Source organism: Capricornis sumatraensis, chromosome 5 (genome assembly GCF_032405125.1).
Source record: "Capricornis sumatraensis isolate serow.1 chromosome 5, serow.2, whole genome shotgun sequence".
Classification (NCBI taxonomy): domain Eukaryota; kingdom Metazoa; phylum Chordata; class Mammalia; order Artiodactyla; family Bovidae; genus Capricornis; species Capricornis sumatraensis.
In genome coordinates this window covers 51,179,414-51,206,801 of record NC_091073.1, presented here as the reverse complement: position 1 = coordinate 51,206,801, position 27,388 = coordinate 51,179,414, and the positions used below count along the sequence as shown (strand labels likewise).

Here is a 27,388-nt window from a genome sequence, read left to right as displayed (position 1 = left end):
TTTCTTTTCCTTGGCTCATACTTGGCCTTTGGTGAGACCTCATGGTGTTACAACTTCCTCATAAAGAGGGATGTGGGCCTAGGGCAGATAGAAGGAAACACCAGAGTCTGACTGACTCGGGTTGATCCATTAGTCCGAGGAACAGGTCTTGAGGGCTAAAATGTCACCCAGAGTTCTCTCGCATTTTCTGGCCCCTCCTGGGAAGCTTTGTGGGTACCCCAGGTCCTGGATGCCTCACCCACTCACTGCCCTGCTCATGGTACATGCCGCCTGGCCTTGCTGCCTGCCTGGGGTGCCAAGCTTCATACAAGAGTCTGCCCAAAAATGGTTGTTCAGTCGCTAAGTCATGTCTGACCCTTTACAATCTCCTGGATTGCCAGGCTTCCCTGTCCTTCACAGTCTCCCAGAGTTTGCTCAAACCCATGTCCCTTGAGTCAGTGATAAAATCCAACCATCTCATCCTCTGTCACCCTCTTCTCCTCCTGCCCTCGGTCTTTCCCAGCATCAGGGTCTTTTCTAATGAGTCAGCTCTTCACATCAGGTGGCCAAAGTATTGAAGCTTCTGTATCAGTCCTTCCAGTGAATATTCAGGGTTGATTTCCTTTAGGATGGACTGGTTTGATCTTCTTGCTGTCCAAGGGACTCTGAAGAGTCTTCTCCAGCACCACAGTTCAAAAGCATCAATTCTTTGGTGCTCAGCCTTCTTTATGGTCCAACTCTTAAAGAGAGTCCAACACAAACCCCTCTCCACCCCACACGCACGCACACACACATACACCTCTCCATCCTGCGGGGGAATATTCTCTCTACCCTCGAGTTTAGTAATATCACATTTCCGAGCTAGACGGAATCCAGTAGGGAACAGACGTGATCTAATGAGGAGCAGTTAAAAGTTACAGGAACTGAGCGGGCTGACTCAGAGGTGAAGGATGGGGAGAAAGGAGAATGGGCAAGTCAGTGTGCATGGGGTCTCTGGGCAGCTTGCCCTCTTGTGAAGTATTTCCCCGAGATGGAGAATTTGAGAACTTAAATTTGTTGAGTTCACCTTACAGGATTCCAGGCCTAAGTGATCATCCCACTACTTTTCTAGAAAAGGAGTGTGCCCTGCAATCATTGTGCACACACATGCAAACCACTTAACCCAGGCCCTAACTGTCCTGCTGTTTACTCATGCCAGCGAAAACCCGGGCAGCCGACCTGCTGGTGAATCCCCTGGACCCACGGAATGCCGATAAGATTAGAGTTAAAATTGCAGACCTTGGAAATGCTTGTTGGGTGGTAAGTAAAGTGTTCTTTCTTTCTTTGGTTGTGATCATGTATTAGAAGATGCTTTTTCTCTTTTTTAGTGTCTGTGTTCCTCCACAGTAATGTAGTCTGTTCCCTTCCAGCATAAACACTTCACAGAAGACATCCAGACGCGTCAGTATAGATCCATAGAGGTTTTAATAGGAGCAGGTTACAGTACGCCTGCTGACATTTGGAGTACGGCATGTATGGTAAGAGCGGCCTCCACGTAAAGGCTCATCCCTTTAGTCCCCACAGTAGGCCAATCTCACGAGTGCCCATGGCGTAAGCCTTCTGACAGGAGGTTGTCCATGGAGGGGTGGGTGGGCAAGGTTTAGAGTTGGCAGGATCCTTCTCAGGCGTGTCCTGGTGTATGTTTTGGTTTGGGCTTGTGAGAGACAACCTAGCAAGGCCCTCTGTAGCCTCCAGCTACAGACCTCCGCCATGGTAATGGACTTCACGTAGTTCCTGTTGGCTCTTGAAGTCTTGTGGGCTGTGCACAGCCTGTGTTTCCCTCACTTAGGCTGGAGAGAAAGATGAAATAGCTGTGATTTAGGGGAAGGTTTGAGGCGGTCTGACAGACCTGTTACTGGAGAGGAGAGGCTCTCCCCACATACCACTGTTTACTCTCTCTCCTGTTAAGCACAGTCTAGAAACTGTTCTGGCTCACGGCTCTAGGCCGTCTAGCCTCGTCGGAGGCACCAGCAGCTGCGTATGCTGTTTGAGTGAGTCTGGTCCCACAGGCAGCTTGACGATGGTTTTCCTCAGGGCCTCGGGCTGCCTCTTGTTTCTCTAATATACCAGAGCCTTTTTGCTGCCACTTGTGTGCGTCAAAAGTCTGGTTGTGTCTAACTCTTCCAAGTTCCACCAGTGTCTGTTCTCACTCTCTCCTTACCTGTGACCCGATGAGCATGAATAGTCCTTGTCTGTGAGCCAGTTTCAGTTTCTTTCTTGGTCCTGTTTCCTGGCCAGTTTGTCGCTTTTCTTTTAGTGAGCTGAATTTGGTGGTCTTTTGTTGGAAACACGGGTGTATCTGTTGCTTCAGGTGGTGCTTCATGCTTTTCTTGTATCGTCCCCCGCCTCCCCCAGATTCTTCTCTTCTGTTTCAAGTGAGAGAGCATGTGTGTAAAGCTTGGCACTTGTCTTCTCACTGAAAAACAAAGAGTGCTGAATAAATACAACTGTCTGTGATTTAAAGGTTACTGCAGCACTCCTTGTGTGTGTGTCCTCTGATGCTAAAACAATATGAAAAAAGAAACTCTTGTCTTTCAAGTTTGCAACCAGTATGGCCAAACAGGTCTAGAACAGAAAGTATGTCTTTCTGTCCTCTGATGGGTAATGCCAGAGAATAATTTTAAAATTACATTTCTCAATAAGTATAAAAAACTGAGTCCTTGCTGTGCTGGGTATGGAGACAAATGGTTAGAAGAGCTGATGTGTGTGCCATGGCTCCTTTGAATGTAGAGAAGAAATGAGGCGCGCTCTGCAGGAGTCCAGGGGCAGGGTGGGGTGGAAGGGCTGGGAGGCAGTGGGAGGCAGAGGCCAGGTCAGGAGAGGGAGGGCACTTCCGCCAGCTGGGGCTGCGGGGGAGCAGTGTTCTGTTTCCGGACGTGGGAGGTCAGGCCTTACTTGTCTTCAGCTATATAGAAGGGGCTTTATGTGGGTTGTCCTGAATTACACTCTGAAAACTCTTTCAACTCTGAAATCTTGTACTTCTAATTTTGGGTGTTAAATTTTGGTGATATAACCAAGAAAAATAGGACAAGATCACAGATGTGGTAGCATAGTGTTGGAGCCGTCAGTACAGTTTTTACCAGATTATTTGTCTTGCCCTCGTGAGATACGAGTGTGCACCTCCACACCGCCCCCAGCCCTGCCAGCCCGTGTAATCACTGGGAACCGTGGCATCAGCGTTAGCACTCTCTCCATCTCCTTCTGCCTCCTCTCTTCCCAAGAAGTGAAGTCCCTCAGTGCTTCTAGAGCTGCTTATAAAGTTCTTTGTAATTAGTTTAGGGGTGATTTTCTGGGAGTAGGGCCAGCCTCCCTGGAAGTCATGACTGAGAGGTCCCATCTTGCTCTCTGTAGAGAAACCGGTGCAGGTGAGGCAGTCATCACCCATCCCACTTCTGTTAAAGTTTAAACACATAACAGTGTATTAAATTCGCGACACCAAGCTGTAATAAAGCTCTGGACCGCTCTTAGTGGTAAAACCCAGGGCTCTTCATTGTCAGTGGCATCGCGTCTGAGAGACTCCAGTGGAGGGAGAGTGGTGGCTGGTGCCCGTGCTCACTGGCAAATGCATTCGCCCCTGGCAGGGTGGAGCGCTCGCGCAGCCGCACAGGGTGGGGTGGAGCAGCTGGGTATGTCAGTGGCTGAATCTCTCGTTCTTTTCTTGAGCTTCAGCGCTCCTCCAGATGTGAGAGTGCATGATCTAAAGTGTGGTGTGGGTCCTGACATTGGTGGTTCTGCATTTGTGTGTCAGAGTCCTTGGATAGGCTCCATGGTGGCCCCCAGGCAGCGGCATAAAGACAAGGAAACGTGCCGGTCTTGACCCGCTCCACCAAGCTGCTCAGGAGTGTTCACGTCATGGATGGAAGGAATTCGTGACCTTATTTATTCAGAATGGAGTGCTTTGATACGCGATAGCATTTCAGGAAAGGGGTACCTGGTCTCCCCAGAGCCTGAAGGCAAACGCTGTTCCAGGGGAAAGCCATCTGAGGGGACTGGGCCGAGTACCGAGGGAAGAACCCAGAGTTCTACAGTATTAAACATGGACAGTAATAATAAAGGTTATATTGAGAGTAACTCAGAGAGTTGAAACCTGTGGCAAAGTACAGAAGCTAATGTTTCATTATGGTGCGCATTTATCCTGTTGTCTGTGTCCTATTTGTTAAAATCTTTTAAGCAGAAATCCTGCAATGAAAGATACTAGATTTGCTAGACTCTCGACAAAAGATATTGTATATGAAGAGATTTTTGTGTGAGTCTTTAAATTGATTTTAGAAAGAAGTATTGAGTTTAATCAGGTTGTAGCTTACGTTGAAGACAATTTGATATGTAATAAAAGAGAACGACAACATGCAGAAAAAAAGTCTTACCACGACTCAGAGAATCAGGACCTGATAACTTGCTAGGGGAGCCTTCATCTTGCCTCTTCCTTACCATTTCATTGACAGGCTTCTTCAAGTTGTATTTCCTTGGAAATACATGGATGCTAATCAAAATGGCCATCTTTACAAAATGCTGAGCTGATGTAGCTTAGTGTTAGACTGACAGAAATGCATACAAGCAGATTGAAATGGTTTTGGAAATCAATTAGAGGAATGAGGCGAAACCAAGGATGGTAAAGAGCAATTGGTGCTTTCCATGGATCCATCCCTCAACTTCCGGAGTCTTCTGCCTGCATTGGGCTTTTACCCTTTTCTCTTGGCTTGTGTCCCTGGCAAGAACCCTTCTGAGCATTTACTGTGTGACCCACTCGTTGCCCTTGGGCCTGTGGCCAGGCGTGAGGTTTTTCACCCCGATCTGGGATTGCCAGTAGCGTCCTTATTGCTTTCTGGGTGGAGAGGGCAGGCCCTGTTCTGCGCAGACGACCCCCTTGCTCCATGCCAAGACCTGGCACATCTGGGTTCAGCTCAGACCCAGGTCTGGTTCAGGGCAGGGATCCTGAGTTCATGAACTAGTGCTCATCGCAGGGTAGCCGGCAAGAGGCTTGTCATCCTACTTCCCTCCTTTCTTTAAAAATAATAATGCAAGATGAAGAGATGTGGTCCTGGGCTAAGTGCACTTGCCCTGGTTTGTGAGGGACCCCACCCCAGGCAGATGAGCCTTTCCTTGTGGGTGCCCTCCTTGCACATTGGCGATCAGCAACAGAATGGGAGAGGGTGGGCCAGCTCGGCCGGGTCTGGAGAGGGAGCGGGCAGTGCAGCAGCCACTGACCCCTGGGCATCGGTGAAGCAGGGATGGGCCCCTGGGGGCCTCCACAACAGCGCACTCTAATATACAAGAGAAGTAAGTATGAGGGAGACCAGAAGTGGGGTTTGGCTTATTCTTTTTAAAAAGAATTCTTTTAATCTGTTTAAATTCTTATTTAAAGCGTATTGTTTTAAAAACATGATATTTGATCGATAGAGCAGTAGCAGTTGTCATCTTTGTGTACTGTTAGCAAATTAAACTCATGGTCCTTAGACAGTTTTATAAATAAAAGATACAGACTCACTGGCAGAAATGGAAATAAATACCCCTCCTGTCACCTCAGCAGCACCCTAACCTGTACCCTTGAGGGCTGATCCTGTAACCAGGAAGCTCTCCTTGCGAGTGATCTAGGACTTCCTGGCCCAGGGTGATAGCAAGAGGGGCTTCTTTGGTTCTAGAAATTTCCTTTGGTTGGTCAGAAATGAATGAAGTGATGAGAGTTGTTGAAAGGAACCTCCAGTTACTAAGGCACGAAGGTCTTCCCTCAGGAGGGTGGCAACACCCTCGGTCCAGGCCCAGGCCAGCCTGCAGGTTGCGGGCAGGCTCTGGGCCAGACAGCCCTGGTCCCTGGAGTGTTCTGGCGAGGCCCGCACACAGCTGCTTCCTCTGAAAATATAAGAATGTTTCTGAAGCTTCTTTGAACTTTTGGGAAGAAGAAAAAAAAGCCTGATGTTGAGCCTTTAAAGGAGACTCTGGTTTGATTCAGTTCCTCATAAAATGTAGGTCTCTTGTACCAGAAAACTTTGCTGGCTTGAACCCAGTCTCTGAAGCGCTTAGCATGTCATCTGTTGTATCCTAGGCATTTGAGCTGGCAACGGGAGATTATTTGTTTGAACCACATTCTGGGGAAGACTATTCCAGAGACGAAGGTAAGTATTGTTGCCTGCTGAATACCTCAGTATGGGTCTACAGAGAGTCCGGGCCTTCTGGAGAACATTGTGTTTTTGCACAAAAATAGAACTGTGTTTGGTTTTCAAACACCAGATTCAGATGCTTTCCCGTAGAGCTTGAAGCCCCCTCAGTCACAGTGACTGGGCAGAGTCTCCCGGCACAGGTGACCCTGCAGGGAGCTTGTGGCCTCAGCCCGCCCCCTTGCAGGCTGGGAGAGGATAGGCCGGACAAACCCGAGGCCTTTCCGTGGTCCTTTTGTCCACTGATCTGCTGCCCATTTCTCTGTCCTGTTGGGGGCTGAATTTAAAACGACGGAATTCTGGCTTGAATTCCATCTGCAAACCTGCCCATCTCCATGCTTACTTGCTTGCAATGCTGGGGTGAGCTGGGGTGAGCTGGCCTCAGGTCAGCTGGTTAACTGGCTGTTGACACTCCAGTCCTGAGGCCTGCCATCCCAGAAGCCTCTGCATGGATGTGCTGCAGACATTGTTGATTTGAATCTATTTCTGATTTTTTACTAATTTCGATTTTTCCCCCCTCTTCTTTTATCCCATCCTTCCCTCTGCCCCTCCCATTCCCGTATCCTTTTTTTTCTCTCCTCCATAGACCACATAGCCCACATCATAGAGCTGCTAGGCAGTATCCCAAGGCACTTTGCTCTATCTGGAAAATATTCTCGGGAATTCTTCAATCGCAGAGGTAGTACCTCTTCTTTTTGAAAAGCGCCACGATGCAGACAGAAACGGAATAGCAGCTGCTGATGGTAGCATTAATGGTGACAAAGGCATTTGTCTTAAATTCCCAGAGCAACCCAGCAGAATTCCTGTGCTGATCTCAAAGTTGAGAGGAGACAGCATTTGGCCCCGGCTGCGGCCCCTGTGCTGTCCTCCGAGGGGCCCTGAGGCAGAGCCTGTGCTCTGTGCAGGCGGCGCTCTGTTTCTGTCTGCGCGGGCGGTAGCGGTGTCTGCATGCAGTGTACTGATTAAACTGTCGTGTGTTTCTGTTTTGCTGGCAATGTTTCCCAATGCAGATCACATAGCATTGATCATTGAACTGCTGGGGAAAGTCCCTCGAAAATACGCTATGTTGGGGAAATATTCCAAGGAGTTTTTCACCAGAAAAGGTAACGGTATTTACATCACACTGATTTTCAGCATGATCCTCTCCCTAAGGAGACATTGTGCGTTCACATTTAGGCAGTGGATACAGATCTGGACTTTCACACCTGCGGGATTCTGCTGAAGAAACCTCTCAAGAAATAAGGAGTCGTCCGATATTTGTGGAATAAGAATTTTGTGAGAGAACAGTCTTCCGAAAATCCTTTGATCTTCTCCACACCTCTCCTTTACACTAAGCACCGGTCCATGTATTCGAGTATTTATAAAAAGAGTTTAAACGATTTTTAGAAACCAGCGATACCTGCCTTTCCATTTTCCAAGTTGTTCCTGGAGCTAGAGTGCTCTTGCAGTGGAGCAGAGCCCTCGAGAGTGGACCTGATGGCAGTCCGTCTGCCTCCTAATTCACGGGCCTGAGCTGGTTTCGTAGGGGGAGTGGGCCTGCGACACTCTGTGTACCTTACATCCTTATACAGCAGATCCTGTTCTCCCGGGCCTCGCCTCACACCATACTGTAGGTGATTTATTTTAATATTATACTTGTTGATCACCCCTTGGCATGGCCTAGAACACAGCTGTTTGCCCTGGATAGTCCCTAGTTAATGATCAATTTTTAGAAACACCCAAAAGCCCCAGGGAATTTAATTTTACAGAACCTTTTCCCAATGCCATTGTCTTTCATGTGAGCATGGATAGCCCTCTTAATTCATGTTTTATCAGCGTAGATTTTTTTTTTTGGTCGGGGGAGGAGTGCAATTTCCTTAAAAAAAGAACTTTTTAAAGTTGATGTGGGCAGGACATGGAGTTTCTAGAAATTTTTGCAAGTACTAGATACTCTGTCTTAACTGCTGTAGTCAAATTGATTCTCCAAATTTGGCTTACTTTCCTGTGAGATAAGGCATTCTTGCACAGTAGTAATGTTTTATGATTCACTTTGGTGATTTCCAGCTAACCAATCCTGTCTTATCTTTTGAATTTCATTTCCCTGTTTTTGCATGAGGCCTGATTGCTAACCATGCCAAAGACGGTGTTTTCCTACTCCGCTTACTCTGAGTGCATCGACCAGACTCTTAACTCTGTTATGCTCACCCAGTGGGTAACCTGTGAAGTATGAAACTGGATGCAGTATTTTTTCTTTTTTTAAATCTCATCACAGGAAAAACAATTGTCAGGGGAAAATGTTCTTCAGACATGTATTAGTTTGGTTCTGAGAATCTTGTCTTTGAGTCTGGGGTCACTCCAGCAGGTACAAAGGTCCCCTCACCACACACAGACTTTCTCGCGGTCTCAGGTTGTGCTCAGGGCAGCACATTCAATGGCAGAGCTGGGGCTGGAGCGCGGCAGGGGACTGGGCATGGCGTGTCGCATTGTCCCCCAGACCACTGGGGGTCCCTTCTGGGGGTGTGCCCTCCCTCCAAGGAGGTGTGAGAGGGTGTCTGCAACCCGGGATACACTGAGAGCTGATGCCTTTATTGTTACAAGCAGGAAGACACTGTGTACATTGTGAATTTCTGGACAGCAGTATTGCTGAGAGTGGACAGTTTCCTAGGAGATTTCCAGAAAATGTTATTTGAACATAGTTGAAGCAAAGGGAAGCTCTGGATTATTTTGGCCTGGGATGGCATGACTTGGGGAGTTGTGTTTATTTTAATCACGGTAGACTCCTTCCACAGTTTGGAACGTTTTCAGAACCTGTAGATGGCCTGAGCCCCATGGGGACTTGGCTGGGAGATGACCTGCCCCAGCCACAGCCTTCCGCCACGTCAGGGGCGGGTGTGAGGGGAGGGCGGCCAGAGCAGCAGCCTGATGTGCCGCGCAGTGTGGGCCTGTGGGCGCCCCAGAGGCGGAGGGGGAAGGCCCGGGAGGGCTCTCATCCCCACCTCAGGAATCAGCTGTGCCGATGACCAGCAGCCAGCAAGGTGCACAGGGACTCTTCCTTTCGTTGTGCTGCTGCTGCCCTTGGCTCTAGCAACAAGGGACCAGCACTGTGCATAGTGGGGAAGAAGCTGAAGAGGGACAAGAGGCGGGGCCCTGAATGATGAGAAAATGAAGTCAGGCAAATGATTTGCCTGTGCACAAGTTTGCTCATGGAGACCCTGCTTGGAGACCCTTGCTCCTCTTGGGCCTTGCCTCTGATCTGAGCTACAGGCATGGGGGGGTGAAAGCTGCCAAGTCCCAACCCAGAGCCAGTGGTCGGCCTGGAGCCCTCTCCTCACTGCACCTGTGGGGCTCCTTCAACAGATGTTGGTAAGTGATGCTGGGGTCCTGATATGCCCAGTGGTTGAGTCTGGCTCAGGATGCTCTGTCCAGCATCCTGGCTTTCACACTGGCCTTCCCGTAGTGCCCTTACTCCTCGGACAGCAGGAACACTGCCCGCACCCAGAGGGGAGTATAAAGTGCTCGTGTGGACCTTGCTGCTCCATCGTCACATTGTTGTGTGTGTGTGTTGTGGAGATGGTGTGGCTGGGCCCTTGTTTGAAGAGCATGTTTGAAGGTGACCTGTGGAGTTGAAGGGCATCTGGCGTCCTCGGTAGAGGTAGACTGACACGGAGCTGACTTGTGTTACTCTGGCAACTAGAGTCCTTTTCTCCTTCCTTTGGATCATTAGGTAGGAAATCCCCTACAATGACTGGGAATGGGGACTGAAATTCTTTCCTGATTATTATTGCTCTGTAGTAACTCTGAAACTCATGAGGGATTTAGGGCTTTCACAGAACTCATGGGAATAGTATGATGATGAGTGGGAGTCTGTCATGAAGTTGATTTCACTGTGTCCCTTGGGATGAGGGGGATGGCTGGCTGTAGTTAAAACATGTGCTGGCATGCCTCCACCAGTAAGGGGAGTGTATGTATGTTTTAGAAATACTGGGATCTTAAATGGATCCATTTAAAATTTCTTCTAAAATAGCTTTGTGCCAGAACTGGTAGAGAAGGTGAAACTGAAAACTGCCATTCCTTTGCTTATGCCTCTTTGGAGAGTAGGGGGCTCAAGAGGGCCGAGCGGCAGCCTCCTGCTCTCTGTCCTCCCCGTCCTCCTGGGCAGGAAGCACATCTCACCCCCACCCGACGCTGGGGAGGAGCGGGCTGTGTGCCTTACCGCTAAAACTGAGGTGCAGCTCAGTGGCATTATCTTGCTTAAAATTCAGGATAAAATAACTGCTACTGGTTTGAATTGTTTCTTGGTCAGGCATTTTGAAATTGAGGTGGATTTTTTTGGCCAGAAATGTAATTACTGTTCTCACCATATTAGGATTTAATGTTACAATCTTTCCTTTGAGTGTGGGACTAGCCTCAAAGATATATAAGAAAAGCCATCTTGATTTGTGTGTCAAGGTGTGGCCCAGCAGAAGTGAGCGCCTCTGTGGATCTTGTCCCCCTGCTGACTTGTCTTGGTCTGGGTGTCGGTATGGGTTCCTCCAAACCTGTGCCTGACCCCAAAAGGTGACAGTGTTAGGAGCAGGGCTGTTAGAAGATGCATCAAGTTACGAATGGTGTAGTACCTTATGGAGCCACCTGGAGAGCCCGCTGGCCCCCCCGCCACCAGAGGACACAGAGTCTCTGCCCTGGAAGAGGGCCCTCCCCCGCCCACACTGGCGCCTGCCTCGAGGACAATGAGGAGTCAGGTTGTTGCTGTCAGCAGCCTGCGTGGACTAAGGCATGAACCTAGGAAAGTGATGGCGAGAAAAACAGAACAGCCAGCAGCACACCTCATTGTTCTGCCAAACAGGTATTCTGTGGTGCCATCATTTTAGTAAAAGCTGCATATTGAGGATGGAAATATCAGAGGAGATGGTTATCTTTAAAAAGAAAAAGCTGCTTGATTCTAGATGAGGGTGTTGAGTGTGCTGTAATATATGTGACTGATAGTATGTGTCAGACCAGAGACCTTTTAAGTACAGTGGGAAATTTCAGAGCATGCACGAAACTCATGTGTAGTTAAAGGACCACATTTGTAGGCATACCTTCAGGGTAAGTGAGGTCCAGTAGAAGGAGGAGAAAAGTGCAGGAGAGGGTTTTTAGTCTTTTTTTTTTTTTTCCTTCTGGCTGCATCTCTCCGCTTGTGGGATCTTAGTTCCATGACCGGGGATAGAAGCTGGGCCCTGGCAGTGAGAGTGTGGGGTACCAACCACTGGACTGCTAGGAAATTCTCAGGAGCTGGGTTTTAGTAGAGGTACTATTCTTGATTTTTAATGTTCAGATGAAACTTTCTAGGTTGATTTTTAACTTATCTCCAGAATTACCAAAAAATCATCACATTCTCTTATTTCTGTGAAGAGAAAAGCTCCTGTGTGGTGTTTGGCCTGCACTAGCTGGGCACTGCCCCACGTGATCTGCTTAGTTTCAAGTTTAAAACCTTGATCATAGCATTTCCATGTGGCATACGCAGTGAAGACAGGAGGTAGCCCAGGTGCACTTACAGTGGTTTGTAAACTTGAGGGCCGCCTGGCCTGGCAACACTGGGGAGGAAGGCCGAGGCGTCAGTCGAAGCCCTGCTGAGATGGGCCTGCAGGTGCGTGTCGGCTCGGCTGAGCTCAGTGGGCGCTTGATTCTGCAGATAACTAGGATAAAGTGTCTTCATACTGTGAGTCTTAAAGCCTTTGAAAGATTAACTGCTTTAACTCTGATTTTATTGGGAGCATTAATTCTGTGTTATAAGAAGTCTGGTTTTTCCTCTCTGTGATAAACTCTCTCGGGACCTGAGCTGTGTGTGAGCAGGGGCTGGGGCTGCCAGAGGAAGTGGGGTTCTGTCCACAGTGGGTACATTTGAAGTCTTCACTGGAATCCCAGTCTTTGCTGTAGGTGGCCTTTGTGAGCTGGAAGCAGGGTGGGAGCGGTCCTTGCGCTGAGCCAGTCCTGGTGATGCCTGTCGTCCCACAGGTCCCCCCAGGGAGGCTGTGTGACAGAGCCCACCCACGAGAGTTGTGGCAGGAGATGGTGTGATGATGTCACAGGCCATCTATGTGACGCAGCCCAGAGCAAAGGCGCGAGGAAGATAACAAGCCATGTTGAGACTAAGTTTCAGTCACTGTTTAACTACTTAAATTTGAGCATGTGGTTTAAAAAAAAATGGCAATGAAATTGTTACAGCATGTTCAGGTAAATTCTGTCATAGTTCATCCCATTCATTCCTGTCATTTATTCTGAGCTCCTCAGTAGTGAGTTGTTTTTACTGCATACTTAAACAGCCTTGGGAATTCTTTTTTAAAGTTATTTTTTGGGTGAGTTTTCCGCCAGTTTTTCAGTAACAATTTTATTGAGGTGTAATCTACATGCCATACAATTCACCCTTTCAAAGTGTGCAGTTCAGTAATTTTTAGTATATTCACACAGTTACGCAAATGTTACTGTTGTCTAATTTTAGAACATTTTCATTACCTCTAAAAGAAACCCTGGGGTTGTTAGCACTTCCCCTCCATCCTCCCACCATCAGTTCAGTTCAGTCGCTCAGTCGTGTCCTACTCTGCGACCCCATGAATCACAGCACGCCAGGCCTCCCTGTCCATCACCAACTCCCGGAGTTCACTCAGACTCACGTGCATCGAGTCAGTGATGCCATCCAGCCATCTCATCCTTTGTTGTCCCCTTCTCCTGCCCCCAATCCCTCCCAGCATCAGAGTCTTTTCCAATGAGTCAACTCTTCACATGAGGTGGCCAAAGTACTGGAGTTTCAGCTTTAGCATCATTCCTTCCAAGGAAATCTCAGGGCTGATCTCCTTCAGAATGGACTGGTTGGATCTCCTTGCAGTCCAAGGGACTCTCAAGAGTCTTCTCCAACACCACAGTTCAAAAGCATCAATTCTTTGGCGCTCAGCCTCCTTCAGAGTCCAACTCTCACATCCATACATGACCACTGGAAAAACCATAGCCTTGACTAGACGGGACCTTAGTTGGCAAAGTAATGTCTCTGCTTTTGAATATGCTATCTAGGTTGGTCATAACTTTTCTTCCAAGGAGTAAGTGTCTTTTAATTTCATGGCTGCAGTCACCATCTGCAGTGATTTTGGAGCCCCCCAAAAATTAAGTCTGACACTGTTTCCCCATCTTAGTGATGGGACCGGATGCCATGATCTTTGTTTTCTGAATGTTGAGCTTGAAGCCAACTTTTTCACTCTCCGCTTTCATTTTCATCAAGAGGCTTTTTAGTTCCTCTTCACTTTCTGCCATAAGGGTGGTATCATCTGCATATCTGAGGTTATTGATATTTCTCCCAGCAATCTTGATTCCAGCTTGTGTTTCTTCCAGTCCAGCATTTCTCATGATGTACTCTGCATATAAGTTAAATAAGCAGGGTGACAATATACAGCCTTGACATACTCCTTTTCCTATTTGGAACCAGTCTGTTGTTCCATGTCCAGTTCTAACTGTTGTTTCTTGACCTGCATACGGATTTCTCAAGAGGCAGGTCAGGTGGTCTGGTATTCCTATCTCTTTCAGAATTTTGCACAGTTTATTGTGATCCACACAGTCAAAGGCTTTGGCATAGTCAATAAAGCAGAAATAGATGTTTTCTGGAACTCTCTTGCTTTTTCCATGATCCAGCAGATGTTGGCAATTTGATCTCTGGTTCCTCTGCCTTTTCTAAAACCAGCTTGAACATCAGGAAGTTCACGGCTCACGTATTGCTGAAGCCTGGCTTGGAGAATTTTGAGCATTACTTTACTAGCGTGTGAGATGAGTGTCAATTCTGGTCTACTTTCTGTCTATGAATTTGCCTATTCTGGATTTTTTCATATAGTTGGAATCATAAAGTATGTTGATACTTGTAAGGGCTCCTTTCATTTACTCTCATGCTTTCCAAGTCCATCCATGGGTAGCATTAATCAGTACTCCATCCTTTTTTTCGTGTGACTAGACCACCTCGGATTTTCCCGTTCACCAGTTGATGGACATTTGGGTTGTTCCCACCTTTTGGCTGTGAACATTAATGTACAAGTTTTTGTGTGGGTATAATGTTTTCATTTCTCTTGAATGTGCATGTGATATTTGAGTTACAAAGGTTTTTACTTTTTTATGAAGTTCAGTTTTCTGTTTCTTAATTTTGTTACTTGTGCTTTTGATATTTTAATCTAACATCTAAGAAACTCTTATCTACTTCAAGGTCATGAAAATTTATTTTTCTGTTTTCTTCTAAAAACATATGGCTATAGCTCTTCTGCTTAGGTCTAGGATCCATTTCAGTTAATTTTTATTTATGTGGGAGGTAGGGTTCATTTAGAATTTGACCTCGAATATTTACTTACATGTACTTTGTAGGAAATTATTCAAAATTTTTAAGTTTTTTGTCTTCTTTAGTACCTGTATCTACTGATAGATTTCCTTTCTCTGTGTATGCTACTGAAATTTGTCATAATTTATTTTATATCATGGTTTCCTTTTTAGTTACCAATAATACAGTACCAGGATTTTGTTTTATAGTTCCCTGTGTGTGGTATAAAACCTCATATGCTTGTATGTTTAATTCTGGAATGTTATAATCTCATAGGCAAAATAGTACATTTTCCTTCATAAATCACCTAAAATAATACTCCAGAGAAGAGGAACAGAAGTGTTTAATATTTTTCCTTAGCAAGAACTCATAGCCAGGGGTTGGCATGTGGAGTGGCCCACCTGAACCTTTACTTCAAGGGAGGGTCCCTCTTTCAGGCCTGTTGCCATCAGTCTTCCTCAGTGTGTATGTGTCAGGGAGGTTCTGCCCACAGAGCAGGTCAGGAAGCCTGAGAGGCAGCGCTGCCCATCTGGCCTTGCTGGCACCCAGGTGGCCTGCATGTGTGTGAGAGCTTGATGCCTAGGGACGGTTAAGTGTTATTCGGCATTCTTTAAGAAGGAAAGGGTTGGAAACGGTTTAAGAAGTAAAGACTGTCACAGTCAAGTGTTTTGGTATTGGCACAATTTGTTTCAACAAAACATATCTTGATATATTTTCCTAAGGGAAAAAATTGCCAAGGTGTAAAAGCTATTTGTACAATAGGACAGATAGTAAAAAAAATTTTTTTTAATGTTTTAGTATCTGATGGTTTTATTTTTGTTTTGTATTATACATGGTGGGAATGGGGTGGCTGTGTTTCTTAAGTGTTACGAGTCAGACTGGAGCTGATGAGTGGACTTGAGGCCCTCACTTATCAAAGGAGCCTTTTCTTGGCAGTTCTAGGAATGTGTGTTGCTCAGTCGTGTCTGACTCTTTGCGGTCCTATGGACTGCAGCCCGTCATCCTCCTCTGTCTGTGGGATGTCCCAGACAAGAATCCTGGAGTTGGTTGCCATATCCTTCTCCAGGGGATCTTCCTGACCCTGGGATTGAACCCGTGTCTCCTGGGTCTCCTGAATTGCAGGTGGATTCTTTACCCCTGAGCCACCAGGAAGGCCGCTGCATGTATGAATTTGTGTGAGTTTGGGAGCTTAGGGTTTGTTTTTAAGTAACTTCTATCAATTGTTTATAAGATAGCGCTGCTGCTGCTTATGCAGTTGAACACAAGTTGTACATACGATGACAGGGTGAAGTGAGTACATTACCTGTGTTTCTTGGCGTTGTAGAGTTTTCCCACCTACCTTCATAATCCACATATTTGTTCATTTTAGAGGCAACACACTATTTTATTATTGCAATATTGCTGTGTATTCAGTATCTTTGTTCATTCAGTTTTTTGTGTGGGTTTACCTGGCCAGAAGTATGTCAGATATTCTAGAATTTCTTTTGGAATCATCTTTATCAGTTTATAGTATAGCTTTCCCGCCTTGTATGGTTTTCCTGTTACTATGCAGATTTTAAGGCATCTCTCATGGTGAAGCAGCTCTCCTTTCATGGAAGATTGTGTGTACTTGGATGCCTGTTCATGGAGCTTAGTCTGAGAACGGCATCCTCAGGAGCAGATTCCCAGTTCTGAGCAGCTCGTGCTCAGCAGTTGCTCTTATTTGCAAACCTGGAGAGTGCTTATTCCACTAAGTACAGAAGAATGTCCCCCATGGAGCTTGTTTTGCCATGTGGTGTGTGTGCTTCCATAGTTGGCTCTAACGTTGTCCTGGTGATGTCAGCAGTCACTACAGAGTCAGCGGGGCTGCATTAGAGAGGATGCGGAAAGAGGAAGAAGCGGCCTTAAACAGAGCTGAGGTCTGGGGGCGCCTGCTTTCCATCTTTATGGCTCTTTGAAAATTACTCTTGGGATCATTTGTAGAACATAGTTTTGGTTTTTTGGCCCTGCCAGGCAGCATATAGACCTTAGTTCCCCAATCAGGGTTTGAACCCATGCCCCCTGCACTGGGAATGTGGAGTCTTAACTTCCAAACCGCCAGAAAAGTCCCTAGAATGTAGTTGACTTTTGTTACTACTTAACATGTGGCCATACAGTTTCCACCGTGTTACTGAGTAATATTAAATAATATTCATCAAGTATATGTATGGGGTCTGGCTGTGTTTTTGACCACAATTCTCTGATGACTGAACACTTATAGTTTTGTGAGTATGTAATATAATTTTGCAGTGAGCATATTTGGGGGCCAGGGTTTATTTCCCTAGGTAGGATTCCTGCAGCAGGAGTTCCTGGGTAAAGGGGTGGACATTCATTGGTTGCTCCCACTTACGCGTGCAGAGACTGTCTGTTGCTCCTCTCAGGTGGCAGGCGGCTGCCGCTTGGTCTCCATGCTTGGCTCTGTCCCTGTCCTCACGTGGGAGTCAGGAACTGACCTAAACCCTTTCCCTTTCCCAGAGAGACAGTATTGTGATTTCTTTGTTTAGAACTGTGTGCACATCATGACAACCCTGTAGACAGACCAGTTCATAAGAATGTAGGTTGAAAGCATCTCGGCCAAAAGGAAGTCGTTATGGGGTAATTACAAGTGGTTTTTCCTTTTTTTTTTTACATTGTGATACTGTCTTTTGGGATATTCTTTTACCATCTCTGTGATTAAAGAAAGAGGAGGGGTGTGCATCTACTCTGAGTCACAGACCAGGCCTCCTGAGAAGACCTTTGTGAGCACAGGCCCAACCCTCTGTGGGCACATGTGTGCTAGCCGCCTGCTCTGTCCAGGCCACAGCGGGCATCCCTGGAGGGAGCAACTGGCTCAGCCCGTGTGCGAGGGGCCTGTCAGCAGCCTGGGCCCCAGGGCATGGAGGTGGCCTCGCGGTGTGCAGGTCCTGTGGGACCTCCTGTGAACATTTGCAGCAGGGAAAATGAGTTATTCTTCATGACAGTCATCCTGTCCTTTTTACTTAGAATGACTTTTTTTCCTATTATGAAAAAGGCTATTACAGTTCCCAGACCATTTACTAGCATGTCAGTCACTCTGTCTGACATGAAGAGGGCTGTTCATGACTGGCACTTTTCATACTGCAGTTAGAACATTTTGAAAAGGATAACTTAAGGCTTTTTATAAATTGATGTCTGATAGATTTTAGAACAGATTTGTGGAGATCAGTGGGATTTTGATTTGGGTGGACTCTAGAGTTGTGCTGTCCAGTGGCTACTTGTAGCTATTTAAATATTAAGCCTCTGTTCCTTAGTCACCAGCTCCATCCTGAGTGCTCAGTAGCTGTGTTGAGCTGGTAGCGACCATATTGGACAGTAGAGATAAAGTGCTGATACATCTCTACCATCACCCAAAGTTCTCTTCATTAGCACTCTTCCAGATGGAAAGATTACCCTTTCTTTTCATGGTAACCTACAGAAAAAAAGCAGTCTATTTTAAGGAGTTTAAAATAGCATGTATCTTAAAGCTTTTTCTAAGCAAGTAAGCAAATTGCAAAGAGTCCCAAGTTGAAGAGTACCTGGATCCATCCTAGCAAATGAAAATATTCTGAGTGTCCTCAGCATGCTCCGCTTATTGAAAGAAACCTGGAACTGATACAGATGAATTTTTCCCTTTTAAATGAACCCGTTTACATTCATCAGGCTTCCTTAGTGGGGAACCTGGCCTGTATTGTCGTGTAGTGTTGCAAAGGTAAGTATCTGCTTGATTGTGAAGAACTCAGCTGGACCAGCAATGGGAAATGCACTTTAGAAGCTTTCTTGACATTGCCTGTTCTTCCCTGTAGGAGAACTGCGGCACATCACCAAACTGAAGCCCTGGAGCCTCTTTGATGTACTTGTGGAAAAGTATGGCTGGCCCCATGAAGACGCTGCACAGTTTACAGATTTCCTGATCCCGATGCTAGAAATGGTTCCAGAAAAACGAGCTTCAGCAGGCGAATGCCTTCGGCATCCTTGGTTGAATTCTTAGCAGATTCTGCACTCGCCCATTCTGAGCTGGCACACGTTGTCCAGCGCATTTGGCCCTAAAGGGGGACTCTCATTCTTAACAGGATTACAAGTGAGCTGGCTTCACCCTCAGACCTTTATTTTGCTTTGAGGTACTGTCATTTGACGTTTTGCTTCTTGTGCACTGTGATCCTGGGGAAGGGCAGTCTTTTGTCTTCAGCTTAGTAGTTTACTGACCCACTTTTCTTCTGAAAACAATAACATGTCTCTAAGCATTGTTTCTTGTGTTGTGTGACATTCAAATGTCATTTTTTTTTTGAACGAAAAATACTTTCCTCCTTGTGTTTTGGCAGGTTTTGTAACTATTTATGAAGAAATATTTTAGCTGAGTACTATATAATTTACAATCTTAAGAAATTATCAAGTTGGAACCAAGAAATAGCAAGGAAATGTACAATTTGATCTTCTGGCAAAGGGACATCATTCCTGTATTATAGTGTATGTAAATGCACCCTGTAAATGTTAATTTACATTAAATATGGGATGGGGACTCAAATTTCAGAAAAGCTACCTAGTCTTGAGTGCTTTGTAGCCTAAGTTGCATGTAATGGACTTTTAACTGCTCCAAGGAGTTGTGCAAACTTTTCATTCCATGACAGTCCTTTTGCATTGGATTTTAAACAACCGGGTCTAGGTTATGTCATTCCCTGTATGGCACTTTAAAGAAAGGACATGCTTCTCATTCTGAAATACACATTATAGTTTAGTGGTCCCATTCGTATTTTTGCATATTTTTCATTAAAAGTACTTTTAAGGAAAAAGAGCAATTTCCCTTTAAAAATGTGGTGGCCCAGTACCACGTGGTGTTGCTTCCTCCAGGCACTGTAAGTTAAACTCTACATAGATTAAATTGGACACAAGAAATATGTTCAGTGTGTGGAATGAAAAAATACACATATATTTTTTGGAAAAGCTTATTTGTGTTTGTCTAGAACCAAGGTATGGTATATACAACTTGCAGTGCAATGGGAAGAAAGAATACTAACATCTCAGAGAAAACGGGGACTACATTCATTCCAGAAACAGTTTTGTGTGTGGCTACAACAAATTTTACTAGCTTTTTCATTGTCTTTCCATGCACTGAAGTCGAGAAAATGGTTTTCCCTTTGCAGGTTGCACACAATTTTGTTGAAGCATTTCCTTCAAATTGTAGAAACCAGGACACAAACCATAGTAGGCAATACAATTTTAGAATGTAATATATAGAGGTACATTTAGCCTCTTTTAGAAATCAGTGGATTGAATGTTGGTTTTTTTTTTAAATTTTACATTCCTCAAGGTGCCTCGTTTTTCTTGACTTTGTCCATTAACATTTATCCATATGCCTTTGCAATAACTAGATTGTGAAAAGATAACAAGTGTTGTAACAATAATCCATTGTTTGAGGTGCTTGCAGTTGTCTTAAAAATTAAAGTGTTTTGGTTTTTTTTTCCCAGACATTGCCTTGGTCATTGGCCTGTATTTAAAGTGATAGAAACAAACATTTGCTATCCTTTTAATGTAGTATAACCAGAATTAAAGGAAATATCAGCATTCTTGTTGAAAGAAATGTAGAACATGCATCAAGGCTTAATATGATGAAAACATTCATTGTTTGTAAGGGGTATGACATGGGTCTAAAAAACATGCTGTAGTATAGATTCAGTACCTAGAATTTCTGTGAACCTTTTCCATTCATATTTCATCAAAACCATGCTAATTACATTTTGAGCATTGTCAGTTTTATTTTTTTAAACTATTCACTGTGAGGGAATGAGATACATAATTCTCTTAGAAGTCAGCATTAGATCGTATTGCTGTGAGGTGGAAGATAGCATTCATTTATGTGATGTGGATGCTAAGTTTTTCTAATGAGGCTGTAGGTTACCTTGTAGGTTCTGTGAAAGATAGTGGCTGTAGACCAGTGATGCCATCCATGATGTGCACAGGAACCATTCTCACGAGAACCACGGAATACATGTATGTCTTCCCTAAGTCTATATGAATTTTTATCAGGGTTATAGCACATTTGAATAGCTTGTCTAATACAGTTTTGGCTCATGTTAGGAAACAGTCTAGATTACTATTACTTTTGTTAGGATCTGTCACTTATAAAATAGCCTACTAGTTTACAAATGTAAAAGCAATGGTTCTAGAAAGAATATACAAGGGTATTAGGTATAGTTTGGTTTTTAGCAGATTCTTGGTGGCTTGATGATGATGAATGCATATAAGCTCAAAGAGAATCACTGGTTATGCAAAACACTGCAGCCAGCTCAGTGATTTTAGTTGAATGTCCTGTCTTTTCCTTTCTCTAGTCTATGTGAAGTCTTCGTGGAAAATGACAAGCAGTGGATCACATATGTGATTATAGCAGATTCAGAAGCTGGCTGGCTGGAAATTAGGACTGCCCCAAGGCAGAGGAAAAGTGGATATAGGAGCTTCAAAAAAGCATAAACTTTCTAGGTGAAAACTGATTTACTAACTTGCTTCTTCCTGTGCTTGGATCATCTATAGCTAGCTAACCAGGATAAACTACTGTTTTTCTGTTGAGCTACTACTTCTTAAATTCCAGTTTTTTCCCATTACTTTTTTAGAGATTAATGGAATTTACAGAAAGGCTTCTGTATATTTACTTATGTAGTAGGCAAATATAAAACTGTGAGGCAGTAAATCTTCAGGACAGTCCTTCTAAAGAAGTGTGAATACTGATAATTCATTATGGGACTCTGTCTTCTGTTTAAAACTATCAATCAGGCAGTAGACGATGTTAAGCTGTTTCTTCTCAGATAACTTTAGTGAAGACCGTAAGTAGAATTTTGTCTGCTGATCAGAGAGGGCAAAGCTGACCTAAGTTTTTAAAATGGGAAGATGATCAGGATTGAGCCCTAAGCAAAGCTATGTTAATGTAGCTATTTTTAAAAGGAAATGCAGATTAAAAGTGTAAAGCATATTACTGCCAATCTTAGTCATTTTTAGTCTACTTTTTTCTCCAATACACAGATTTCATGTACTGTGCCAAATTAAGCAACTGTATGATGAAAGATGTGTTGACAAATACTGCCCCTTCTATTGGTTTTATTTACTCCTCCTGAGAGGTAGAAGTATTATTCCAAAATAATTTTATGGTTCAGCGATAAAATGTTCACTTGAGAGGCTGTTTTCATTTTGCTTAGCTAAGAAATAATACCTTTTTCCTTTAGTTTTGTACACCCAAAACAAATTTTATTTCCTACTAGTCTTTTAAATACTATAGCTAGACAATATTGCATTAAGGTTTTCACATAGTTTTGATTCATCAATAGGACATTTCAGTCATGTGCTAACATGTCCAAGTGAGATATTCCTGTTTTTAGGTGAGAGACTCTGTATTTTCAAAAGGTTGTAAAGTAGTCTACAATTGAATCGTGTACTGCTTTAATGAAATGGATCCCTTTCGTATGATGTCAGATAACTGAATGTTTGCAGCATTTATGTAGCATGGTAGTTTCTTATGGCTCTTGCTCCTGCAAAATCACATGTAGGAACATTACAGGAACAAGCCTTCACTGCTTCCTGACGCTTGCTGCAGTCCAGCTCAACTGAGGTAGTAGTTGCTAAAGAAAATGGAAGGCTCCTTACAGACTATCTGGAAAAGGTAACTTTGTAAAGAAAAAAAACAAAAAACACTTAAACAGACCCCAATCTCAGAAGTTGTTCAGGACAATTTGGTAAAACTGACATAATTGTGGTTTATTAACATGAATTAAAATGCCCAACCAGTGCTTCAATGTGACAGTATATTTAAAATAAAGAAATTAAAAGCCATATACTGTACTACTTTCACAAAGATCACATAGTTTTGCAAAGACTTGTCATATGTACAATGCTATATATCAAATGAGAAAGCTGTAAGCAATTATATACGCAAAAGAAATGCAGTATTTACAGTCAGGAGACGTTAAAAATCATTTATACATTAAATTACATTTTGTTTGCAAATAACCGATAAAACAAAATGAGCCCTGTTCACAGCAAACTATAAAAATCTGTATTGCATTTTTTTATACCTAAGATGCACTCACAGAACAGCTGAAAGAAAATCCTCATACTGCCATTACTTAGCTGTGGGGTTAATGCATATGTATAAAATAATATAGAAAACATTCACTAAATGAATTTTAACTGCAACAATAAAATTTAAAGATCATGTAGCATCAAATCTACTGCCAGAAAAACAGCTGGAATGTTCACTTACAAAATAAAAGATACTAACACTGGCTTAACAGCACATTTTTTAAGGAATTTTAAAAAGCAAAAATGGGAAAAATACAATGAAAGAGCACTGGTGTTTTTTCTTTTTTTATACAAAGTTTCATGTACAAGCTTTAAAAAGTACCGTAACTGGTACATATGAAATATACAGTTTATCTTACAGAACATTTTAAAAAATGTTTTTGAAGTCTGTTTTAATGCCACCCCGAACCATGGTAATTGTTCTGAAATGTCGGTGGCACCTGTGCTCTGTGAATTGGAATCTGTCCAGGCACTGGAGATGCCTGCTGAGGTCCTTGGACCCCATGTGGCAGGGCCACAGAGCCAGGATGAGGACAGAACCCTGAAGCGGTAGGTGTCGGAATACTGTTTGGTCCTTGGGGCTGGAGGTGAGGACCTGCAACTGGTAATGGGCAATGTGGCCCTGTTCCAGAAGGCTGGTGTTGGGGTCCCAGTCCCAGAGTGGTGTGATGTGTAGCTTGCGAGGGATACGGTGGTACAGCTGGATGAGCACTTGAAGGAAAAAGTGGAGGTCCTTGATGAGATGGGTGGTGTAAGGCTTGAGCTGCCGCGGTGTGATGCCCAGAAGCCAGAACACTGGAAGGTGGAGGCGGAGGGGGAGGCGGAGGGGCTGAATTCACCACGTGCTGGTGTTGTGCTTGTAGACCCTGGAGTCCTGTGGGAGGGTGGGGCGGTGGATGGTGATGAGGGGCAGGGCCAGGAGGTGGAGGGGGTGGTGGCAAATGGTGTCCAGCAGTTTGAGAATGAATATGCGAGCCAGGGGTGACGGCGTGAACAGGCCCCACCACATGTGCTACTGAGTGTGGCTGATGGGGGCTTGGCTGTTGTGCAAGGTGTGGTCCTGGAGCAGGCGGTGGTGGAGGAGGGGGTGGGATCACAGCAGCAGACGGCTGATGGTGAACAGCAGGGTTCTGAGAAGGCAGAAAGTGCCCTGGAGTAACGTGGTGTCCTGGAACTGTCTGCTGGCTTGTGGCGCCAGGAAGTGCTTGATTTGGTCCTGATGTAAACACAGTTTGTTGGGAAAGACTACCTTTAAGCTGATTATAATTCTGAAAGTTTGCAGAGGGCTGCTGGTTTTGATAATAAGATGAAGAAGAAGGGGGTGGAGGGGGTGGAGGGGGTGGAGCCGTGCTGCTCAGACTTGTCTGATTAAACTGACTGTATGTTGCCGAAGATTGTCCTGAGGGTGTCTGTGTAAATAATGCTCCAGAAGTTGCCTGCTGAGTACTGGCTTGAAGGTTCTGTGTGGCTGGGTAAAAATTTCTTGGAGGCTCTCGCTGAGGTGTTCCAACTTGAGGTGACTGTGAATGGTGAGGCCTGTAGGGAGAGCCTAACTGCTGTGTAGGAGGCTTTGGTGAGAGATAGCCATGCTGTACAGGCGTGTGAGGCGTCGATGACTTTGGAGGATTTTCTATGTGAGGTGACGGAGGACAGTGCAACTTCATGGGTGCAGAAGGCAGCTTTTGTGAGAGTTGCTCAGATGAACAGCGAACGAGTGGCTGTGGAGGATGGTTCTTTGAAAGTGCTTGGGGGTTATTTGACAGCTGTTTTTGATGGAGTTCTGTTTTCAGGTGGACACCATTCTCAGCTTCTGATACAATAACTGTTCCCTCCCAATGGGAATCTGGTTTTGTAAGTATTTTCCCATGTGGCTGAACAGGAATTACAGGTCCAGGTGAACCAGGCTATGTAAAGAAAACAAATTATATAAAGTTATGAAACATTCTGTATACATTGAAGTTTGTTGTTGTTATAACATTCATTTTATATATTTAATATAATGAACGTTTGTATTATTCATTTTAAAAGGGGCAGGGAATAGGATAGGTCTGAAGACAACTTCAGAGGTTTCAGATACTAAAAAGCCAGTTTTTTAAGTAGTTCAACAAGTTCTGCTAATAAGCTTCAACTGAATTCCCCAAATTTTCATTGAACACAAATTAAGGAAATTAATCTCCATTTTTCCCCCTAAGTACCTTAAACACTTGAGACAAGTTTCAATTCTGTAATTTAAACTTCTATATTCAAAATAATGACAAATCTGCTTGGGGTTGATAAACTTGCTCCCCACCCGCAACTGTTTTCACTCATAATACCTTTTCAGTGTTCAAATACAGATAATCCAAGTATGAGAGTATGTGAATATATAATAATGTTCTTTAAGGAGAAAGAAAAAATCAGATTGCCTCACTATTAGTTTGCAAAGATAATGCCCCATTAGGTTATCATGTATTCATGATCCAGGACAGAGGTAGCATTTCTTTCAAATGAATGTCATCTGACCTTTTGTTTTTAGAGAATTAATTGACTGGTCAAATATTTCATGAACAGACTCTAAATTTCCTAGACACTAGCATAAGGAAGGGGTGAACTACTGAAGCAAACAAACGTAAGCTGCTGAAGTATGTTTACCACGTTGGAACTTTAACAGGAAAAATGTCCAGAAATCACAAACTGATACTTGGGTACAGCAGAAAAATCTCCAGATGCGCTTTACCATCCACTTTTCAGAATGGCCACGTTCAAAGGTCAATGTTATTACCTTGCTTATTTTTGAAGGACTTTTACAAATATTTTGGGAAGTATCTGGGGATGGGCATTCATTTGTAGTTGTGGGCTCTAGATTTTCAGGATCAGGATCTGTAAAGCATAAGGAATCACAGAAAATGTAAAATTACATGATAAATATTTCCTGTTACTAATACTTCAATGTACATTCTATTAATTCAAACCAACATCTAGAAAGGCTCTCTCCTTTATGCTTTCAAAAGGTATTTAAAACCACCACCATGACAGGTCATCTGCTTACTGACCTTCTGTAAGTTCACTGAAAGAAGGGACTGGGCCCTTGGGTTGCAACTGGGGAATGTGATTTGAATGAGATGAAGGAGAAGACGGAACATGATTCGGTGAACATGGGACACATGGTGACTCTGCCCCTAGAGACGAAGCAGAAGCAGACCCGGAGAGAACATTAGGAATGCAGAGGACGGGTGCAGGGGTGTTAGCTGCCTCCACTCTTTGGCAAAGGAACAAGCTCACTTACCACTGTCTTTATCTTTTCGGTGATCACTGAGCAGCAGAGCTCTCTGATAACTCCTCTCTCTCACTTGCTCCACTGAAGTTGAGGCTGTCCTGTAAAATCAAGTCATATCATCAGTTTAAAAGTTATTGCTGGCTAGATCATTTTTTGCCACTTGATGGTCAACATATCCTTCCCAGGTATAAAGGCTTAGGCTCTTTAAGGGAAATACTTTGGTGCTAAGTTTTGAAAATAGTACCCCCAACACCTCCCCCCAAACTGAGATTTTTATCAGTTATTTGAAGAACTCAAGCAGACTCCATTCCTTTGTCTTAAGCAAGTTCTTGGTGAAGAGGGGCTTGTTGAAGGGTAGCATGTTAACATTCAGACCATCACTTCAAATTACCAAAGGGACCAAATATACCCCTTTCAGATTTACCTTGTATCTGGATTATAAGGCTAGCAGGAAGCTCAAGAGGTAAGAGGACCAAGATGTAAAATGCACGTGGCCTTCTGCCCTTTGCCAAGACCCTCACTAGCCAGCTGCTTCTATTCCTTTTGAAGAAACACTAAACATGATTGTTGTTTCAAGGTAATGATAAGGGTGGTAAACAAATCATGAGATGCTATGATAAAGGTTCTTTGGAAAGGAGTATTTGTTTGAAAAATGTGAAAATTATCAAGGAGTAGATACAATGAACCTTTAACGACACAGACAAATATCTTGGTTAAAACCTTATCTATCAGCAAAAAGGATCTGTCAAAATTAATATTACAAACCGCTCTCTGCTTAGCCTTAGGAGAACAACAAACAAAAATCTGTCGTTTAGCAGAATAGCATAGTTCAAATCTTTACAGGTATAGCCCCATTCAGAATGAGCCAAGATACTGACTGGGAGATAAAATAACAAAGACTACTTTCATAAGAAGGTATACTGTTTGTAGTTCTAAAGTTACCAATTAGGTCTGTGTTTTGTTTTTTCTCAAACAGGCAGCTTACCATTGAACTTCTGGTTCATTCTTTTCACTGGCAGACGCTTCCTTAACAGTACCGTTATTGCTGGTTTCTTCCGAAGTAGCATGATAAACTGTAGCTGGTGTTGGTAAAGGTAGGCTAGCGGCGCTTTCTACCTGCTCCCCATTTTCACTCCTGTGGGCACACCCATCAGCACTGCTGCTGCTCAAGTTTCCACTTGTGTGAGGTGATACACTAACCAGCGCAAAGTGTTCTGTCTTAGAGCCACTTTTCCTAGCTTCTCGTTGTCTCTTCCGATATTCTAATAGAGAAACCTTAAGCAAGAAAGATAAGGAAAAGCGCATCTTTTATTCTTGTTTTAAATATCAGAAACAATCTATTCTTTTTTCTAAAGAGAATTATTATATTTACATTAGGAAAATTATGTAAAATAATTTGATTCCGAACAGATAACAATAATAAACAATTAGCAAATGCCTACTTTATGCCAGGCATTGTATTTAGATGATTTTACATACATTATGTCATTTAAGCCTCACAACAACCCTATGAAATAGGTATATATTATCATCCCCATTTTACAGATGAGGAAATTGAGTAACTCACTCACTCAAGGTCACACA

General features: G+C 44.0%; 2 protein-coding genes across 7 annotated transcripts in view; one reads left to right on the top strand and one right to left on the bottom strand.

Moving 5' to 3' along the window:
* Positions 1 to 19,894, top strand: part of SRPK2 (SRSF protein kinase 2) — a 243,120-nt gene extending 223,226 nt beyond the window's left edge. For 3 of the 4 annotated variants that reach the window (XM_068973390.1, XM_068973392.1, XM_068973393.1), the window contains 5 exons: positions 1,178 to 1,278; positions 1,389 to 1,496; positions 6,059 to 6,128; positions 6,757 to 6,849; positions 18,291 to 19,894. In XM_068973390.1, the coding sequence (XP_068829491.1) occupies positions 1,178 to 1,278; positions 1,389 to 1,496; positions 6,059 to 6,128; positions 6,757 to 6,849; positions 18,291 to 18,475 (557 nt within the window). In that variant the 3' untranslated portion in view covers positions 18,476 to 19,894. Of the gene's footprint in view, positions 1 to 1,177; positions 1,279 to 1,388; positions 1,497 to 6,058; positions 6,129 to 6,756; positions 6,850 to 7,180; positions 7,274 to 18,290 lie in introns of all 4 variants that reach the window. The other variant, XM_068973391.1, reaches the window with a different exon arrangement.
* A 2,189-nt stretch (positions 19,895 to 22,083) lies between these two features.
* KMT2E (lysine methyltransferase 2E (inactive)) overlaps positions 22,084 to 27,388 on the bottom strand; it is a 93,310-nt gene continuing 88,005 nt past the window's right edge. For 2 of the 3 annotated variants that reach the window (XM_068972522.1, XM_068972523.1), the window contains exons 22-26: positions 26,790 to 27,079; positions 25,814 to 25,902; positions 25,581 to 25,706; positions 25,310 to 25,407; positions 22,084 to 24,452 (exon numbers count right to left, since the gene is read on the bottom strand). In XM_068972522.1, coding sequence (XP_068828623.1) covers positions 22,941 to 24,452; positions 25,310 to 25,407; positions 25,581 to 25,706; positions 25,814 to 25,902; positions 26,790 to 27,079 — 2,115 coding nt within the window. In that variant the 3' untranslated portion in view covers positions 22,084 to 22,940. The remainder of the gene's footprint in view (positions 24,453 to 25,309; positions 25,408 to 25,580; positions 25,707 to 25,813; positions 25,903 to 26,789; positions 27,080 to 27,388) is intronic. The other variant, XM_068972524.1, reaches the window with a different exon arrangement.